The 21140-nt window shown below is 40.2% G+C and overlaps 1 protein-coding gene across 3 annotated transcripts; it reads left to right on the top strand.

Moving 5' to 3' along the window:
• Positions 1 to 4173: 4173 nt before the first annotated feature.
• On the top strand, positions 4174 to 20451 carry ZNF583 (zinc finger protein 583). Of its 3 annotated transcripts, XM_008528655.2 has the most exons (6): positions 4634 to 5383; positions 6193 to 6367; positions 6627 to 6715; positions 12261 to 12387; positions 12668 to 12763; positions 17871 to 20451. In XM_008528655.2, the coding sequence occupies exons 3-6, from the start codon at positions 6707 to 6709 to the stop codon at positions 19346 to 19348; spliced, it is 1710 nt and encodes a 569-aa protein (XP_008526877.1). In that variant the 5' UTR covers positions 4634 to 5383; positions 6193 to 6367; positions 6627 to 6706; the 3' UTR covers positions 19349 to 20451. The 3 variants fall into 3 exon arrangements, with proteins under 3 accessions (XP_008526876.1, XP_008526877.1, XP_008526875.1); XM_008528654.2 differs by lacking the exon at positions 6193 to 6367 and having other exon boundaries at positions 4174 to 4644; XM_008528653.2 differs by lacking the exons at positions 4634 to 5383; positions 6193 to 6367; positions 6627 to 6715 and having other exon boundaries at positions 12249 to 12387.
• Positions 20452 to 21140: the final 689 nt, after the last annotated feature.

The following is a 21140-nucleotide window of genomic DNA, read 5'->3' as shown; positions in this document are numbered from 1 at the left end:
ATAGGTCCATACCCAGGAACTGAAGCCAGTCCACTCAAGCAGAGAGTGCCACACTTAACCATTAGGCAACCAGGGCTGGCCTAAACTGATTTTTGATAAAGGTACAAAAGCAGTTTAGTGGAGGAAGAATAGCCTTTTCAGCAAATAGTCCTGGAGCCATAGACATCTATAGCCAAAAGAGAAAAAAAAGAGATCTTTGACTTCACACCTCTTACAAAACCTAACTCAAAATAGATTACAGACTTAAATTTGCTCCAATGCTAACTCATGAAAAAATAAATGTATTGCATCTTCATTGTGACAATTGAGGGCAAAATAAATGGATTCCATATTTTATCTTGATATGTCTCTGAGGATTCCATATTTTATCTTGATAAATAAATGAAAAGCAATAGGATATATTGGAGTGTATGAGGAAGCCATTTGATTTAGAACTAATTCAGCCTGACTTTGTTTCCCCAGAAAGGCCTGACATGGCCTGTTGAGCATGCATTGTATATCTACTTTAAACATTTAAAATGTCCCACAGACAAGAATGATGCCCTTGAAAATAGGGATGTGGCTTTACCCCATATTGGCATTTCCTTAAGGATAAGCATCTCTTCCTGGAAACTAAGGATTAATTACTGACCTGCTTTGCTCACCTTGTGACCACTGACCTGCTGTGTCAGCTAAGCATCTCGTGACAGTAGTAAAAAGAGAGATTCCTGTCATATGTGATGTATGCTCTTTGTTCCAAGATGGTATATAACATGCTGTGCACCCCACTTCTTGGGTGTGAGTCCTTCCTTGGGGAAGTAGGCCCCCCCAGGCTCTATTCCTCAGGCCTGGCTCATAATAAATTCATCCCAATTTTGATTTATAGATTGATTATGGATAATTTGTGTTGAAAATCTCTACTACTCAAGATTATGTACTTAGATTATTACATTAAATTTAGATATGCTAGGGGGCTGGCCCTGTGGCCTCATTTAAGTTCAGCACACTTTGCTTTGGCAGCTCAGGTTCGGTTCCTGGTTGTGGACCTACACACCACTTGGCAGTGGCCATGCTGTGGTGGCAACCCACATACAAAATAGAGGAGGATTGGCACAAATGTTATCTCAAGGCAAATCTTTTTTTTTTAAGATTTTATTTTTCCCTTTTCTCCCCAAAGCCCCCTGGTACATAGTTGTATATTTTTAGTTGTGGGTCCTTCTAGTTGTGGCATGTGGGATGCCACCTCAGCATGGCCTGATGAGTGGTGCCATGTCCACGCCCAGGATCCGAACCAGCGAAACCCTGGGCCGCCAACTCAACCACTCGGCCATGGGGCCAGCCCCAAGGCAAATCTTACTCAAGCAAAAAGAGGAAGATTAGCCACAGACGTCAACTCAGGGCGAATTTACCTCAGGAAAAAAACAAATTAGATAGGCCAGGCGTACATCTGTTTGCTATTACTGACTTGAAAATGATGTTTTTTATGCAAATCAAAGTAAATTTTAATTCATTTAGTGACTATATTGCCAAGCTTTGTAGAAGAATCTTAAGAGATAATGGTTGAAAACGAAAAATCTTACAGCTATCTTCTTCAGGCTAAAGATACCCAGTCTCTTCATACATTTGTGAAATGGGTAAAAGGCTGCAAAAATCTGGAAGTTTACTGATATGTCTTAACTTACATAAGGTTTGTCTGTATGGTTTAAAAAAGCAAGAGGGACAATATCAATCATAATTTCAACACTCAGACACAAAACCAAACACACTTTTTGTGGATTGTGTTTCTTTTACTTTTTGCACATAGAAAGTTTTCCCTTTGACAAACAAGTGGCAAACAATAGGAGATAGTGGAGTATATGAAGAAGCCATTTGGTGTAAAGCTAATTCGGCCTGACCTTGTTTTTCCAAAAGTGCCTGACTTGGCCGTTGAGCATGCATTGTGTATCTACTTTAAACATTTGCTTTGTCCTAAAGACAAGAACAAATGGCCTTAAGATGATGCAGCTTTCCCCACATTGGCATTTCCTTAAGGATAAGTATCTCACCCTAGGCTAGGAATTGATTGCTGTGCCCCCCTGTAGCCACTCAGCTTGAGACAACAGATAGGCCACCTGCTGTGTCCACCTAGATGGCAGACCTACTACCTGCTGTGTCCATCAATCACTGTGCTGACAGGGCAATCTTGTGACTGTTGTAAAAGGGACATTTCAATCATATGTGCTACATGCTCTTTGATGGTATATAACCACTCTGTGCACCCCCACTTCTTTGGAACCCTTCCTTGGGGAAGGAAGGCGCCGGGCTAAGCTAGTCCTCAGCTCTGGCTTTAATAAACTCATCCCAATTTTCATTTAGAGATTCATTATGGATTTTTGTCAACACATTATTGCAATTGTAATAGCTCTGTTCCTCCTTAAAAAAAAAAGTCTTTTCACATGTTGCTTCATCAGCAATAAGTCATATAGTTTTCAAGCAGATAAAGGCACTGTTATTTCATCATTCGTCTACTTGTAGTCATATTGTTTACATTCAACATTTTGTTACTATAAACAATGTTTCAATATCTTTGTAAATATTTGCATTTTAAAATTTTTCAATATAAAAATTCCCAGGTCATATGCTTTTTGTCATTGGTGACTTTGGTGAGACAATGTACATTGAAGTACAGGAGCCTATAACCCAGTTTCGGAAGGGTTCAGACCTGAATTGGAGTTAAGACTAGTGGTAGGAGTTTATAAAACACTGTCAAAGACAACGTTGAATAGGAACAAGAGGGTATAACTGAAACAACAAAGAACTGAAAGAGTGATCTTTATACCCTGCTTTTCTTTATAACATGTGACAAATAAAAATGGCAAGCAATAGCATATTGTAGTATATGAGGAAGCCATTTGGTGTAAACCTAATTTGGCCTGACCTTGTCTTTCCAAAAGGGCCTGACCATGGCCATTGAGCATGCATTGTATATCTGCTTTAGAGATTCCCTATGGCAAGAACAAAGGCCCTTGAGATAAAGGTTGTAGGGGAAGAAGACATTTCCTCTTCCCAAATGTGGGTTTGTCTGGCCGGAGAACGAATTAAATTCACGTGAGACAGAATAGCGAGAGAAGATTAAACAAAGCTTTATGAGGAACCATGGCCTGGGGCCTTTCTTTCCGTAGGAAGAAAGGGCACCAGGGCACCGAAGAAGTGGGGTGCACAGAGTGGTTATATACCCCTAAACAGGATATTTCACATTTGATTGAAATGTCCCTCCCACAATAGTCACACGATTGCCCTGTCGGCACAGCGCTTGATGGACACAGCAGGTAGTGGGTCTGCTATCTCAGTGGGCGTAGCAGGAGGCAAGTCTATTGTCTCGAGCTGGGTGGTCACAGGTGAGCACAGCAATCAGTTCCTAGCCTAAGGAAAGATGCTTAATCCTGAAGAAATGCCAATGTTGGGAGGGGGAGGGAAGTCAGTTACAGGAGGTTACCAGACAAGCACAATAAAATGCAGATTTAAGTCCTTGCCTTTGGCATTAAGAGTTTCTAGAGAGAAGGTCATCTCCTTTCTTCTTCCTGGTACAGAGAGGGAGGCACCTTTACAGATAGAGATTTACCTTACAAATGTAAATATCTCCTAACAAAGGCAAGCAAGTTCTACTTTTCAGTTGCTTTCCTGTCTGCAAAGTAACAAGCCACAAATAATCATCATGCCAAAGAGGCATATCTTGGGGTGGCCAATTCCAGTCCCCACAGTGGAAAGATTCTACTGCACCATAGTCCTCAGATTTTAGCTCAGAATAAACTCACCCAAATTTTCATTTATAGATTGGTTATGGATTATTTTCGTCGACACATGTAACAATTCCCAATATATATCAGTATCCTTTTGTTTTTCTATTGAATTTCTCGCGCCTTAGAATGTCACCTCCGTGGATGGGGATTTTTGTGTGTTCACAGTTGCGTCCCCAGCACATACAACAGTGCCTGACACACAGTAGGCCGTCAATAAAGGGCGAATGAAAGACAGGATAAGGAGGAGAGAGAAGAAACAGAAAAATAAAGAAAGGAAAGAAATCCAGGGCAACCCGAGCCCCAACCCACACCCGGACCCTCTCCCGCGCGCCCCGCCAGCTCGGTTTTCCCAGTACCGGGCCCGGAGCCCGCCCAGGCCCGCCCAGGCCCGCCCACTGCGCGTGCGCATCCCAACCCCGTGGGCTCCGCGCTCCTGGAGCGTGCACCGGCTCTGGGCGCCTTCGGGACGCAAGGCAGCTGCGCCTGCGCAGTCCGAGCCGACTCGCCTAAGCCCGGGCGAGAACGGGTTGGAGGCGATGGGTCCGGCCGCTTGAGAGGGCCGACGCGGTCCTCGTTCTGGGTCGGAGGGTCAGGGGTTAGGGAGCGTGGCAGAGACGACTCGAAAGGGAGGAGGCGGGAAACGCCTGCCGCCATGGCGCTCTCGGAGAGCCGTCCCAGGATGCCTCGCGCCGCACCGCGCCCGGCCCCGAACTGCATTTCCCAGCAGCCACTGCGGCCGGCCCCGGCTGCCCGCCCGAGCGCCGCGGCGCCTTTGTGAGTCCACCGGAGGGACCGAGATCGAGGCCCCGCCCCGGCCCGCGGGGCGCTCTGCTCCGGGTCTCCGCCGACCGCGCGGAGCGAGGTGCCGACCGGCAGGGAGGAGGCGGTGAGGAGTCCGCGAGCGGGCGCGCGCCTGGTCCTGCCGGGCTGGAGCGGGGGTGTGAGGGGGCCTGTGACAGCGTGTGAGACCGTGCCACCGTGTGTGACAGCGTTTGAGAACGTGTGAGGGAGTGTGAGACCATGTCACCGTGTGCGGGGCTGTGTGTGAACAGTGTGACCGTGTGCCTGGGACTGTGTGACCGTGTGTGAGACCGTGCCACTATGTGTGTGTGAACAGTTTCCCCGTTTGTGTGGGACACGTGTGAGACTGTGTGACAGTGCTTGAGAATGTGTGTGATAGTGTGAGGCCGTTACCATGTGTGACTGAGAATGTGTGTGACCATCTGTGACAGTGAGTGTGACCGTGTGAAACCGTGGCAGTGTGTGTGGTCATGTGAGACTGCGTGAGATTGTGTGACCTTAGAACCATGTGTGACGCCGTGTAGCCCTGAGTGTCATCAAGCCAGTGATTGTGACAGTGTGACCAGGAGTGGTCTTGTGTGACCCATGGTGAGGGGAGGGCGAGCTGCCGTGGGGGACTGTCCACAGGCTGCCAGCGGAGCTGCCGGCGTGAGGGATTGTGTGGCTTGAGTGGGGGCAGGAGGTTGTGCGCGTGCTTGGGGAGGCCGCGTCGTGGGGGAGACTGAGATGAAGGGGAAAGATGGAGCTTGAGGGGGACAGAGAGGGAGGGAGCGAAGAGGAGGAGCAGGCCAGTGGCTGCCGAACCTGAGCCCTCTCTCGCACAGGTCTTTCTTTTTTTTTTTTTTTTAAGATTTTATTTTTTCCTTTTTCTCCCCAAAGCCCCCCGGTACATAGTTGTATATTCTTCGTTGTGGGTCCTTCTAGTTGTGGCATGTGGGACGCTGCCTCAGCGTGGCCTGATGAGCAGTGCCATGTCCGCGCCCAGGATTCGAACCAACGAAACTCTGGGCACCTCGCACAGGTCTTCTGTCCCTGTGCTAGCAAGGAACTGAAGAGGAAAGAGAAAGGGGGGACCTACTGTGTGCTGTTTATGAAAATAAATGACTGAATGACTGACATTTGTCCAGCTGAAGGATGTCCAGGCACTGTGCTAAATGCTTTATGTGGATCATCTCGTGATCCCCCCAGCAATCGATAGGGAGTAGGTCCCATTTCACTGAGGAGGAAACTGAGGTTTGGAGTGGTTCCTTAACTCCAGGGAGGTTGCAGAGCAAATGAGTGGTGGATGGGGTATTTGAGTGCAGGGGTTCTGATCCCCAGACCTAGTGGTTCTTACCACTAAGTTAGGCTCCTTTACTCTCCAAGGCAGTGAGATTTAGTGGAGAATAACTCATGATTAAGGGGTTTCAATGACTGTTCATGCCTAGTCCTCCCCGTCTCTCTCTAAGGAAATTTCTCAGAAAAGTTAAGATTGGTTTTCAGGTGCAGTTTGCCCTTATAAGCCAGGACCAGAAGCAGGATGTCTTGACTCTTTGGTCCAGTGTCCTCTGGACCACATGACCCCTCTGATGCCTACTCTGTAAAGATGCTTTCTATGAGGCATTCACTTTGTAGCTTTCTCTTGTCTTTGTAGAAAGGGTGGGGACATATTTCCTTTCAACATCATCACCTGGTAGAAAGACTAAAGTCAGACCTGGATTCCATCTGGACTCAATTACTTATTCCCATGAAGCCTTGGATAATTTCACTGAAGAGCCTTCATGTGTGAAGTGGAAAATAATCCTTACTTGGTAGTGCCATTCTGAAGGGTAAATACTGTTATTGTTTCTAAGTATAAATGAGGAGGTGACTTATGCACAGAAAGTTTATATTGCGTTCTCAAGATCTAAAGCACATGAGGAAAAGAACTGTAAATTTAGATAGGAATGACCAATTCAGTGACACTTCTAATCTACTTCTGTGGTGGTGGGTGAGAAGGGCAAAGAGAAGGAAAGGAGGGTTTCTAGGCTGGTGAGCCTGGAGCTGAGGGTGGATCTGGCATTTTATGGTTTCTTTCTCCCTCTCCAGCTCTGTTTTCTCCAGACACTGCCCTTCTCCGAGGAGCCTGAAGGGGGAGGACAGAAGAGCTGTCATAAATTCTTAAAGCCATGTCCAAGGTAAGGAAGCATTTCTTCTGTCTTCCCTGACATGCCTTTTCAGGTTTTATATGAACATTTTGCTTTTCTTCTGAAATTCCCCAGCCTAACAAAATCCCATTCATTCAGTGACCTGGTCCTCGTGTTCTCAGATCCAGTAAAAGGAGGTCCCCAAAAGCCCCGTGAGCCTCCTTTTCTTTTCCTCAGCCACCATTTTCATCTTCATTCAAGAAAGAGTGTAGCACCCCCTCTGGGTTAGGTGTTCCATCAGGAGCTCACAAGAGGCAAAAATAGACCCCTTGGTAGGATATGAAAGCCTTCATTGTAGGGACTTGATTCACTGAGGTCAAGGTGTGTGTTCGGATGTGACCACTAGCTTAGAGCTTTTCCACAGAACTGGGTTTGAGAGGAAGGCAAGACGAGGGCTACTGGGTAGTCTTAGTCACAGTACATGACAGGGTCTCTTGCACAAGGTGATTTTGAGGAGAGGGATGTGCTGGGCTTGAGTATTAAAATGTGGGTCAGCGAGGGCAGGGATTTTCTCAGGCACTCTGTGGGCTTTGAAAAGTAGGATTCCATGGAAGTGATGAGGTCCTGTTTTAGGGACATGTTGAGTTAGTGGTGGGCTACAGCCAGGATGTTCTAGGTCATCCAGTTAAGATTACTGGAATTAATATGGAAAAATAGCTGGAAATTTTTTGAAAAAAGGAGAATAATAGGAGGGAGTACTTAAATCTATATTAAAAAAATGGCTACATACATCTATAATAATGAAAACAGTAACTAGGGTGGAATAGGAACCAGAACAAATGAAAAGATCAGCATATAATGTCCTGAAACAAATGCAAATATAAATAAGAGTGGAAAATATTTATTCATTGAATGAACATATAGTTATTAAAGATTTACTGTATACTAAGTGCTGGCAATACTGTGGCAAATAAAAAGACACACTGTTTTTGTCTTCCTGGAATTTAGTGTCTGCTCATTTCTTTATTATATGATACTGTAGAGATGTTATATTAAATCAGTGGAGAAGTGATGGATTATTTATTCATTTAGAAAAAAATTTCTTCCTTATACTTCAAGGTTAAATACATTCTGTAGGGTAAATATAGAAAATAAAACCATACAAACTGTTAGATGAAAATATAGAGAATGGTTGAAAAGAGGAAGATGAGCCGGAAGCAGAAATCAGCCAGAGCAGCACTGTCCAGTAGAACGTCCTGTGAGGATGAAGGGTTCCGTATCTGCACTGTCCACGACGGGAGGACTAGCCACACGTGGCTATGGAGCACTTGTACGTACTAGTGTGACTAAGACTGAATTTTTAATATTAATTGATTTAAATTTAAATAGCCACATGTGGCTAGTAGCTAGTGTATTGGACAGCACAGATCTAGGCTCATAAAATGATAAAGGTAGGAAGAAAACTATGGGTGATCTTGTCCAAGTCATTCATTTTACAGATGAGGAAAAAGAGGCCAAGGGAGGAAAGTGACATATCCACGTCACTAGTGACTGTGTCAGGTGCAGGAAGTTGTAATTGTATGTTGAGGGTCAGTAGCATAGATGACAGCGAGTGATGGTTTGAAGAAGGTGGTAGAAAATAACGAGCCTCTGTGGAGCAGTGTGTCCAGTGTGATGAAGCACAGCATTTCATTCCTTTGCCCAGAACCTTCACGGGCTGCCCATTTTACCCGGAATGAAATCCAGTCCTTACCGTGTCCAATGAGGCCCCAGGTGGTCCGGCTTCTGGCTATGCCAGACCTTATTTTCTACAAGTTTTTACCAAGCTCTTTCCTGTCTCTGAACTTCTGCATTTCTCCTCCCTCTTTGGTAAGTCTCTTCCCTAGATGATGGCGTGTTGCTCTCCCACTTTATTTAGATTGCTGTTCAAACATTACCTCTTCATTTAGGTTTACCTTGATCATCTTATCTAAAACAAACTCCACTGTCACTCTCAATCACCTTACCTGTTTTTTTGTCATAGTAGTTAACACTGCCCGACATTGTATGACCTTATGTTTAATGTCTTTCTCCTCTATTAGAATATTAACTCCACAAGGGGAGGGGCTATATTTTGTTCACCTTTGTATTCCCAACTCTTAGAACAGTATAGGTAGTAGGCATTCAGTAAATATTTACCAAATTAATGTATGAATAAAAAGGGAATGAATTCCTCGTCTGTGACTGTGACCAGGGAGGCAGTGAGCCCTTCTCTCCTGCCACGAATAGGTAACGGAAGGAGAAAGCAGAGGGAATGATGTGTAGAATAGACAGAGCCCATCAGTCCGACTTGTTTCCAGGACCCACCCAGTCCTCCTGAATCACAGTCTCTGGTGGTGGGGCCTAGAAACCACGTTTCTATTGAGTCCCAGGATGATTTTAGTGCACACCTTTTGAGAACCTCTGCCTCTAAAGGTTATATTTAAAGTATGCCTCTTGTAAACAGCATGTAGTTGGTTGGTTGGCTTTTCCCCCCGTGCTCTTAGCTGGGCACTCAGCCCTGTGTACCTTCCATAGTTCCCTGTGTCTCCCCACAAAACGTTGGTTGGTTTTTTAAATCTAGTCTGATAATCTTGGTCTTTCAATTAGTGTTTAGTACACTTTCACTTGATAGAATAACTGATACATCTGTGTTTAAGTCTACCCCATATTGCAGTTCCTTTTCTACTTACCCCGTCTGTTCTTTGTTCCTTTATTTCTCCTTTTTGCCTTCTTTTGGATAAGTTAGATATTTTTTCCTTATTATCTAGTTAATTATACATTATTTTTATTATTCTTTTAGTGGCCACTCTAGGATAACATGTATCCATTACTCATTATGTAATAATCTTTCTTCTTTCTATAATCAGTACTCTTTTTTTTTTTTAAGATTTTTTTTTTTAATTTTTTTCCTTTTTCTCCCCAAAGCCCCCCCCGGTACATAGTTGTGTATTCTTCGTTGTGGGTTCTTCTAGTTGTGGCATGTGGGACGCTGCCTCAGCGTGGTCTGATGAGCAGTGCCATGTCCGAGCCCAGGATTCGAACCAACGAAACACTGGGCCGCCTGCAGCGGAGTGCGGGAACTTAACCACTCGGCCACGGGGCCAGCCCCTATAATCAGTACTCTTAGCACTTCCTGAACAAGACTCCTATAGTGGTTTAACTCCAAGATATTATTAGCAGATATTTAGTTTACAGTTAGTTTTTTGAGGCACTTAATTTCTTCTTGTATGTCTATGCTTCCATTTTCCTTGTACCTGAAAAACCCCTCTCAGTATTTCTTTGAGTACAGGTCAACACTTTACTCCCAACCTGAATTATTTTTTCATTAGCTCCTATTCTTACTGGGTCAAAATAGTGTAAAGTTTTTTCTGAGGTTAAGTAAGTTTGGGAAATCCTCGTCTCAATGGAGAGACAAAATTTCTAGGAATTTATTTTAAGAAGATAATTAGAGGGGCTGGCCCCGTGGCCGAGTGGTTAAGTTCGCGCGCTCCGCTGCAGGCGTCCCAGTGTTTCGTTGGTTCGAATCCTGGGCGCGGACATGGCACTGCTCGTCAGACCACGCTGAGGCAGCGTCCCACATACCACAACTAGAAGAACCCACAACGAGAAATATACAACTATGTACTGGGGGGCTTTGGGGAGAAAAAGGAAAAAATAAAATCTTTAAAAAAAAAAAAAGATAATTAGAGACTTTTGCAGCATCATAGTGAAAATTAAGATTCATCTAACTGAAAATAAGCAAGGGGTTAGTAAATAAGCCATGGCATATTTATACCAGGTAATATTATCCGTTCAATATAAGTGATGTTAAATAAATGAATAGGTGTAGACAATCATAGACATGTCTGTGTAAGGAAACATCTGAACAAATATACACTAACTGTAAATTTTGATTGCTTCTAGGACGAAGGTTGACATGGTAAGTAGGTATGGGGCATGGAGGACTTCCAATTCTTGAACTTAAAAAGGCGAAAAATCCACTGAGGGTAGAAATACTGGACATTATTTTCTAAGTTTCTTTAAAGATGACAAAATTATATGAAACTCCTGTTTTATCAAATCAAAATAAATATAAAAATATTTGAAGGGGGGCCGGCCTGGTGACGTAGTGGCTAAGTTCACGCGCTCTTCTTTGGCGGCCTGGGGTTCGTGGGTTCGGATCCCAGGCACTGACCTACACACCGCTTGTCAAGCCATGCTGAGGCAGCCTCCCACATGCAAGGTAGAGGAAGATTGGCACAGATGTTAGCTGAGGGACAATGTTCCTCACACACATACACACAAAGAAGAGGAGTGACGTTCATATTTGACAAGCACCAAGGCAAGGGCACACACCAAGACTTACCCCAGCTTGGATCGTGGAGGCTGCTGCCATGCTGGGCATTCCCCTCAGCTGCTGGATTTGGGGGAGATCTGGGATGGTCACTAGCAGGGCTCAGTGCAGTAGCTGCTTACCAAACTGTGGTGGTATTTCAATACTTAACAAGTGAGTTCAGCTGTTCAGGTTTGTACCATTGAGTGCATCTGTATATCAGCCAGCTCAAGCATAGGCTTTGCTCTGTGACATGCCATACCTAAGAAGCATATACCAAGCCATACAGCAAGCCCTGGTAAGTCTGGAGCAGATTTACCTCGTTAGTAAGAATACCTATTTTGAATTTTTAGGGAGCAGACTAGGTCTTATTCCATGTTATAAAGATCTTTAATTCAACATAGTCATATTTGCGAGCTGTACTGTAACATTAAAAAAACCCTTGGTCATGAAACATGCACAAGTCGGTATGTTCCTCTAGTGAGAGCTGTAGGTATTTTTTGATGCATTTCATTATCACATTTGAAATGTTTACTATTTAATAGTGCCTGAAATTTACTATTGTTTTGTCTCTTAGGTAGCATGATAAGTTACCAGCTGTCTTTGAAACAGTGGGGTTATCAAGGGCTGTTAGATAATCTTTTCTTGACACCAATTGTTCTCTGTTATGACATACATTTGAAGAAGTTATATTTTTGCAAAATCACTGTAAAACTTGTTTACTATTTTTATTAATTTCAGAAAAATATTATAAGCATCAAATGTATTTTCATATATATATACCCTAATGATATAGCTGAAACACTGACCATTCCATTGTAGAGTTTGGAAAAATGCTTGTTTAGACCACTTATATCTTGTGAGACTTAACTCACTCATGTTCCTGCCTCCTCCTTTCTTCACTGCCCCAGTCCATCGGGATTTTCCGTATTGAGAAATGCTCTAGCATTTAGTATGAATAATATTAATATTTTACACTTGTTTACAGTCTTCTGTTATTGCCCATTCTCTGTGTTATCTTTTCTTCGTCAGTAGAGACTATTTCTGAAATTGTACACTTTCCATGACAGAATATCAAAACTAAGCACAGAAAAGTCATCGAGCAATTACTTGACATGTATTGCTCAGAACCTACGGTACTGCCAGAAAATTTCACTATATGAAATATTTCTCTCTAAAAGTATAGACAATTTAACTCTTTAAGCTATGCCCATATGAGGGTAAGAACACTAGTTGAGCAAGAATACGTTTATGTCATTTCAGGATTTGGTGACATTTGGGGATGTGGCTGTCGATTTCTCTCAAGAGGAGTGGCAATGGCTGAACCCTGCTCAGAGGAATTTGTACAGAAAAGTGATGTTGGAGAACTATAGAAGCCTGGTGTCACTGGGTAAGGCAATCTCCCCATAATGCAGAATCGACATGCAGGGCTGCTCTCCAGCGTAATGTTTGGGAAGCCTCTGATGTACTTCGTTAAATTTCTCTTTGTGCTCCCCAAAATAGGTTGAGAATTGGCAGCCTCATTAGACTATTCCTGCAGCTTCATCCTCCCCATTCTTAGAATACTTCATCTCTTCCTCAACTCCCCTCTATAATATGCCTTCCTGATGACCAGGAACTTGATATGATTTATGGGCTTGGCTAATTACCCTTTTATTTTTTGCAAGCAGGAGTTTCAGTTTCTAAGCCAGATGTGATCTCATTATTGGAGCAAGGAAAAGAGCCCTGGATGGTGAAGAAGGAGGGGACAAGAGGCACATGCCCTGGTGAGTGAGAGAGAACTAGGGAGGTAGAGGCCATGGCAAGGAAAAGCTTAGCTATTCTGAAAGGTTCCAGCTCATAATTAATGTTTCCCGGGTAGCTTTTCTTAAAGGCTCAAGGCCTGGGAAGAAACATTGAGGCGTCTTTAGCATGAGCTCACCAGCCTAATCTCCTTGTATATATTCTCTCACGTTACTGTCTTCTCTGATAACCTTTTCCTATTCTCTGGATCCAAATGTCATAGTATCTCCTTGTCCTTGATTTTTAGTTTTGCACAAGTTGCTCCATCACATTTTTAAAAATCCAGACACAGCAATGCCTGTTTTTTTTCCCTTTTCAGTCACTCATTCCTTTTAGATTAAAGGTTGATTATTTATTCACTTATTCTTTTACCAAGATTCATTGAGTTGCTACTTTGAGAAAGTCATTCTGTTAAATTCTTGGGATTATTCAGGGGTTTAAAAACCATCAAAGGGAAAAAGAAAGCATTTCCAGTTGTATTTTGAAGTCTGGGTAACTGGAAGGTGATACCGTTTAATAGAAACAAGTCAGAAGAAAGAATAGGTTGATAGGGGGAAAGATGGTGAATTTGGCTTGTGACATAAGAAACTTATTTTTGTGAGATGAGGAGATTTCCAAGTGAAGAAATGCAACATGCCATTGGAGGGAGACAGAGGCTCAGAAAAAAAGTCTGATTTAGAGGTGATAGTGTGAATGGATGAGATCACTAGTGTTAGAGTTTGAGATATAAACCCTGTATTGGGGCCTTTGTGGGGAAGTGTATCTTAGACAACTTTCTCAATGTCCTCTCTGGTAAATGCACTCTCGACAGTTTCAGTCTTGCATTAAATTTTGTAAATTTTTATTTTTCTAGATAATTTTCCTTTGCATTTAGCTTATCAGATTTATTTCCATGATTCTGAGCAAAATAATCTTATAATTATTTTTACTTCTTTTATAGCTATAGTAGTTTCCAATTTTAATTTCTTATTTTGTATAGCTATTTTTTAAAAAAATTACTCAGTTGCTACTCATTAATCAATTTTCTTTTCTTTTTGAAATCTAGCTTATGGATTTATCTGTTAGTGTTACCATTCTTCTTTTATTCAGTCCTCTATTTTCTGCTTTTCTCTTTACTAAGAGAGATTCTTTCCTTTTAATTTTCTTAGGTTTATTTTGGTCTCCATTTTGCTGAAATGAAAGCTTAATCTATTCATTTCATTCTCTTATTCACTAAAGAAATTAAGGGCTATGAATTTTCCTCTGAATATAGCTTCAGCTGTCTTCCATAGATCCTGATATTAGTGTTTTTGTTATTGCTGTCTTCTAGATAACCTACTTTTTAAAAATTTCCCTTTTAAACAGGAGTTGTTTAAAAGAAAGTTTTCTGGTTTTATTGATTTTGATCAAATTGTTTTATCATATTTGATCATACAATAATTAGTACTAATTCTACTTTCTAACAATTTGAAGATTTTGTATAGCCTAATATATAGTTTGGTATAGGTTCTAAGGTGTAGTCTCTATTTTGAGTGTAAAGAGCTTGTTATATATACTGAGTTTTACCTTTTTATTATGTTATCAAAGTCTGTCTTTAGTTACCTTTCTTGTTTCCGTCTATATTTTTTTCTTAATAACCTTATTAAGGAATTATTTACACATATAGTACATTGCATCCATATGAATTATCCAGTGTGATGAGTTCTGACAGTTGTATACACCTGTGAAACCATCTCCACTCCTGGCTCCAAATATTTAATCTAATCTTTGTCATTTTAGATTAGTTTGCATCTAAACGAAATGGAATCATATAGTATATACTCTGTTACGTCTGGCTTATTTTGTTCACCATAATGATTTTGAAAATCATCCATATTGTTGCCCATGTATGAATAGTTTATTCCTTTTATTGCTGAGTAGTGTAGTGTGTAGATATTCCACATTTTTTTTTTTCCATTCTCCTACTGGTGACATTTGGGTTGTTTCCAGTTTTTGGTTATTATAAATAAAGCTGCTATGATGCTCTCAGGTACAGGACTTTGTGTGGACATATGTTTTCATTTCTCTCAGGTAAATATCTAAAAGTAGAAAAACTAAGTCATGTGGTAGGACTATTTTTAACTTGTTAAGAAACTGCCAAATAGTTTTCCAAAGTGACTGTATCATTGCATCACCACCAGTAATATATGAGAGTTCTAGTTGCTCTACATCCTTATCATATCTGGGTATTGTCACTATTTTTAATTTTATTCATTCTAATGGTTGTGTTGTGGTATTTCATTGTGGTTTTAATATGCATTTCTCTGATGACTAATAATATTGAGCATCTTTTCATGTGCTTATTGGCCATTCATATATCTTTTGTTAAGTGTTTGTTCAAATCTTTTGCCCATGTTTTATTGGGTTATTTTTCTTATTATTGAATTGTAAGAGTTCTTTTTATAGTCTTAATACAAGTCCTTTGTCATTTGTATGTATTGGGGTATATGTATGCCAGTTGTGGCGTGTTCCTACTGCTGTTTTTTGAACATCCAAAGTTTTCAACTTTTGTAAAGTTCTAATTTATTAATTTGTCTTGGTTGGAGCTTTTTGTATCATATCTAAGAAATTCTTGCTATCCCCAGGTCACAAAGATTTTCTTCTAGATTTTCTCCTATGAATTTTATAATTTCAGCTTTTACATTTTGATACATGATCCACTGAGCTAATTTTTGTATCTTGTGTGAGGTAGAGGTTGAGGACTTTTTTTTTCCCATTTGGATATACAGTTGCTCCAGTGCCCTTTGTTGAAAATCAGTTGACCATATTATGCCTGGGTCTAGTTCTGAACTCTATTCTGTTGATCTATATGTCTGTCCTTTCACCAATACCCTACTGTCTTGATTACTGTACGTTTATAATAAGTTTTGATATCAGATATTCCAATTTGTAAAATCACTTTGACTGTCTTAGGTCATTTGTGTTTCCATATAAATTTTAGAATAAAGTTGGGAATTTCTACCCAAAAAGCCTGCTGAGATTTTGATTGAGATTATGTTGAATCTATACATGAGTTTTGGCAGAACCGACATCCTAACATCATTGAATTTTCCAGTTCATAAATATAGCTTATTTAGCCATTTATTACAGTCTTCTTTAATTTCTCTTAGCAATGTTCTGTAGTATTGTGTAGTGGTCTTATATATCTAACAAATTTTTTTCTTTTTTTCTTTCTTTTTTTTTTTTTTGCTGTGGAAAATTGGCCCTGAGCCAACATCTGTTGCCAATCTTCCTCTTTTAGCTTGAGGAACATTCCCCCTGAGCTAACATATGTCTCAGTACTCCTCTATTTTGCATGTAGGTCGCCACCACAGCATGGCCACTGAAAAGTGGTGTAGGTCTGACCTGGGAACCAAACCTGGGCTGCTGAAGTGGAGCGCACTGAATTTAACCACTTGGCCACAGGGCAGGCACCTTCCCCGTGTCTTTTATGGGGTTTTTTTGATGCTATTATAAATAGAATTCTTAAACGTTCCATTTTCCAATTGTTTGCTGCTAGGATGCGAACATGTAAATTAATTTTTATATTAGCATTATATCTTATGACCTTGCTAGATTTATTTAGTAGTCATTCTAGTAGTTTTTTTGTGGGTTCCTTAAGATTTTTTGCATAGACAATCATGTTATCTGCAAATATAGTTTTATTTCTTCCTTTTTGATCCTTATGCCTTTTTTTTCTTGATTTATTGCAATAGCTAGGATCTCCTGTACAATGTTGAAGAAAATTGGTAAGAGCAGATATATTTGCATTTTTCTGAGTCTTAAGGGAAAATGTGTTCAGTCTTTCACCATTATGATGTTACAGGTTTTTCTTAGATGTCCTTTATCAGTTTGAGGAAGTTCCTTTCTATTCCTGGTTTGCTGAGAGTTTTTATAATAAACAGGTGTTGAATTCAGTCAAATACTGTTTCTACTTCTATTGAAATGATCATATGATTTTCCATCTTTAATCTGTTAATGTGGTCAATTATACTGATTGATTTTCACATATTAAACAAATCTTGCATTCCTGGGATAAACTCTACTTGGTCATGATTATGCTTTCATGTTTCCTGGATTTGATTTGCTATAATTTTATTAAAGATTTTAGGGGCTGGCCCCGTGGCCGAGTGGTTAAGTTCGCGCGCTCCGCTGCAGGCGGCCCAGTGTTTCGTTGGTTCGAATCCTGGGCGCGGACATGGCACTGCTCATCAAACCACGCTGAGGCAGCGTCCCACATGCCACAACTAAAAGGACCCACAACGAAGAATATACAACTATGTACCGAGGGGCTTTGGGGAGAAAAAGGAAAAAATAAAATCTTTAAAAAAAAAAAAAAGATTTTACATTTATGTTCATGTGCCACATTGGCTTTTTAAAGCATGATAGGAATTTTAGTTTTATTATAAATGTGGTGAGAAACCATTGGAAAGTCTTGAGCAAAACAGGTGATTTGATTTGGGAATGTAAAGGGGAAGGAAAATTAAGTCCAGTGTGGGTTAATAAAATCAAGCAATTTGATACAAAATTACTTCTGTACAAAGGCACCATAGCTTTGTGATCAGTTGAAAATTTACATTTGGTTGGAATGTATCACCAAGAAAATTATATCCAGGAAGACATTTTTCAGGCTGCAGAAGTTTAACCATAGACTTTCATGTACAACCTAAGGCAACTAATAGTACCTGGTGTGTCTTTGGGTCTGGTGATCTTATGGAGGTTTTTTAGCCACGATGACATTATGAAATTGGTTTTTTAAAGATGGTGAACTTAGCTTGAATGCAGGATAATCTGAGGCAGGACAGGAAGGGTGTTTGGAGACTGTTATATTATTATAGATAGAAAATGATGATTGTGATTTTAGATGACTTTTAAAAATTTTTCTGATATTCACCTTACTAGTTAAATATGATTAATTTATTTCCTTAATCAACTTTCTTTAATTCTCATTCTTAATATATCTCATACTTTTTAGATTTTATTTAACAGCAGTTAACTCCTCCAACTTCTTATATATTTTATTCACGAATTTTTGTTTTAGAAGTTCTCTAATGCATAAATACAAAAGACATTTGTTTTCTTGATATCTTTTAGATTGGGAGTATGCACTTAAAAACAATGAATTTTCATCAGAGCAAGTTATTTATGAAGAATCATCCAGAGTAGCAACAATGGGAAGAAGCCATCTTAGTTATAGCCTTGACTGCACCAGTTGGAGAGAAGACTGTAAAAGTGAGGACTGGTTTAAGAAACAGTCGGGAAGTCAGAAGGTACATTCTAGCCAACTGATGATCACTCATAAAAGTATGCCCTCTAAAAATCCAAGTACTGAATACACTAAGTCCTGGCAAACTTTCCATCAGGATGCAATATTTGCTATAAAACAGAGTTTTCCCACCAAAGAAAGAGTACGTAAGCATGAGCCACAAAAGAGAAGTTACCAAAAAAAACCTGTTCAAATGAAACATAAGAAAGTCTATGTAGAAAAGAAACTTTTGAAATGTAATGAATGTGAGAAAGTTTTCAACCAGAGCTCATCTCTTACTCTTCATCAGAGAATTCACACTGGAGAGAAACCCTACGCATGTGTTGAATGTGGGAAAACCTTCAGCCAGAGTGCGAACCTAGCTCAACATAAGAGAATACATACTGGAGAGAAACCTTATGAATGTAAAGAATGTAGGAAAGCCTTCAGCCAGAATGCACACCTTGCTCAACATCAGAGAGTTCATACTGGAGAGAAACCTTATCAGTGTAAAGAATGTAAAAAAGCCTTCAGCCAGATTGCACACTTGACTCAACATCAGAGAGTTCATACTGGAGAGAGACCTTTCGAATGTATTGAATGTGGAAAGGCCTTTAGTAATGGTTCATTTCTTGCCCAACATCAGAGAATTCATACAGGAGAGAAACCTTATGTATGTAACGTGTGTGCAAAAGCCTTTAGCCATCGTGGATACCTAATTGTACATCAGAGAATTCATACTGGAGAGAGACCCTATGAATGTAAAGAATGCAGGAAAGCCTTCAGCCAGTATGCACACCTTGCTCAACATCAGAGAGTTCATACTGGAGAAAAACCTTATGAATGTAAAGTATGTAGGAAAGCCTTCAGCCAGATTGCATACCTTGATCAACATCAGAGGGTTCATACTGGAGAGAAACCCTATGAATGTATTGAATGTGGGAAAGCCTTTAGCAATAGTTCATCACTTGCACAACATCAGAGAAGTCATACTGGAGAAAAACCTTATATGTGTAAGGAATGTAGGAAAACATTCAGCCAGAATGCAGGCCTTGCTCAACATCAGCGAATTCATACTGGAGAGAAACCTTATGCATGCAATGTTTGTGGGAAAGCCTTTAGCTATAGTGGATCTCTTACTCTACATCAAAGAATTCATACTGGAGAGAGACCCTATGAATGTAAGGATTGCAGGAAATCTTTCAGGCAGCGTGCACACCTTGCTCATCATGAGAGAATTCATACTATGGAGTCATTCTTGACTCTTTCCTCTCCCTCACCCTCCATGTCCAGTCAGTTGCCAAGACCTCTAGGTTTTATCTCCTAAATATGCCTTGAATCTGACTCCTTTAATCCATTTCCATCATCTTTGTCCAATACACAGTAATCTATTTGACATGGACTATGGAAATAGCTTTCTAACTGTTCTCCCTGTATTTATCATTTCCTTTGTCAATTGTCCACATTGCTTGTATTTAAAAGCAGTTTGTGCATATCACTTCTCCCTCATTAAAACCCCTCACTGGCATCCCACAGTTGTTAGGTTAAAGCACACATTCCTCAAAATAGCCTAGAAGTTTCTCCAAACCCCCAATACTTTGTTCCAGTCTACCTTCCAAAGCCCTATCTCATGTCAGTATCCATCTCATTCTTTAGATACTTATCCAGAATTAAGAACTCATATTCCAGCATCAAATACATCTGGATTCCAATCCTTATTCTTCCATTTCCTAGCCCTCTAATTTTGGAGAACATTTTGTCCTTTGTAAGCTTTAGTCTTATTTATATTATGGGAATAATAATGGTACTACCTCAAAAGTTAATGGGAGGATTAAATGAGATAATGCATGTAAATTGCTCAGCAGAGTGCCTAGCATAAAGTAATCACTCAATAAACATTAATGTAAGATGAAAAGATACTGTGGTATACAAAGAAGACCTGATCATCTCAGCAATGATCAGCTGAGAAATAACAAGCAGCAGCTCAAGACTCAAGAGATTGTAAATAATTTTGATTAAGAACAGTAGTCACTGTTCTAAAGATGGGTGACAAGGGTATCTAATACAGTAGGATGATACAGAGTAAGATGGTAGCTTCTATTTCAGCATGAATATATAGGATATGACTTTGTTGGTAAGAAAAACTAACTTCATTACATATTCAACAGTTCTAAGTAGCCAGATTTTAAAAATCACTTGTAATAAGATAAGTAGAATTTATTGAGGTGTAATCATTTACATTGAAACAAATGTGAAATGGATATTAAAAAAGACAGAAAACTTAAAATGATCGACAACCAAAGAAGAATAGAAAATAAAGTGTAAGTTTGAACTCCCCTCTCCAAATTCCAGGTGGATGAGTGTATTAAACCTATGTCTATTTAAATAAAATATTTATAGAATAACCATATTCTATTTAAAACAGAAAAAGTTGTTAAGCTTCTAAGCTGTAATTCCAAAACTAGAGAGGAAAAGAAACCAAAATTACAGGTCAGTACTCAAACTGGCTGCCCACAAACATGTTTGGTTTGGTATACATCAAATTTAAAATGAACGTGAATCCCTTTAGGTGAGCATCTGTTTTCCAGTTCTCCACAGTTCAAACCACTCCCTGTTCCCTGACATCTAACATGTTTTACACTTTGTATTGCTTCCTGACTCCTGAAGGCTTTGAGAATGCAATCAGTGCAGTAACCAATGCACATATGAATATAGGTACAAACAAAATGAAAGTTTAATGGAGGATGAAAAGGAAGACCTGAATAGACATTTCATCCTTCTGTAGGGGAAGACTCAGTATTATACAGATGTTAGCAGGCCCCAAATTAACCTACAAACTCTTTGTACGTAACAAAATCCTAAAAAGAATTTTCTAAGGTTTGAAACACTGCGTGTGAACATACACAAATATACATTCCTATAGATATACACACAAGGAAAATGTGCTGTTTCATATCAGTGGCTTAATAGTATTGGTAAAATTAATTCTGCTCTGTACAAAAACAATCCCCTCATTCTTTTTCCAAATGTGAAACGGTTATTAGAGGACACTGTAACACACTTTATAATCACAGAGTGAGAACAACCTTCCTAAACATGACATGAGATCCAGAAGCAAA

This window comes from Equus przewalskii, chromosome 9 (assembly GCF_037783145.1).
Source record: "Equus przewalskii isolate Varuska chromosome 9, EquPr2, whole genome shotgun sequence".
NCBI classification, from domain to species: domain Eukaryota; kingdom Metazoa; phylum Chordata; class Mammalia; order Perissodactyla; family Equidae; genus Equus; species Equus przewalskii.
Note: the sequence above shows the minus strand (reverse complement) of the source record. Positions and strands in the feature narration are given on the sequence as shown.

Coding starts and splice junctions, on each gene's coding strand:
- ZNF583 (XM_008528653.2), top strand. CDS start 12,249: ATGTCATTTCAGGATTTGGTGACATTTGGGGATGTGGCTGTCGATTTC. Junction 12,388..12,667: donor TAGAAGCCTGGTGTCACTGG/GTAAGGCAATCT, acceptor TTTTGCAAGCAG/GAGTTTCAGTTTCTAAGCCA. Junction 12,764..17,870: donor GACAAGAGGCACATGCCCTG/GTGAGTGAGAGA, acceptor GATATCTTTTAG/ATTGGGAGTATGCACTTAAA.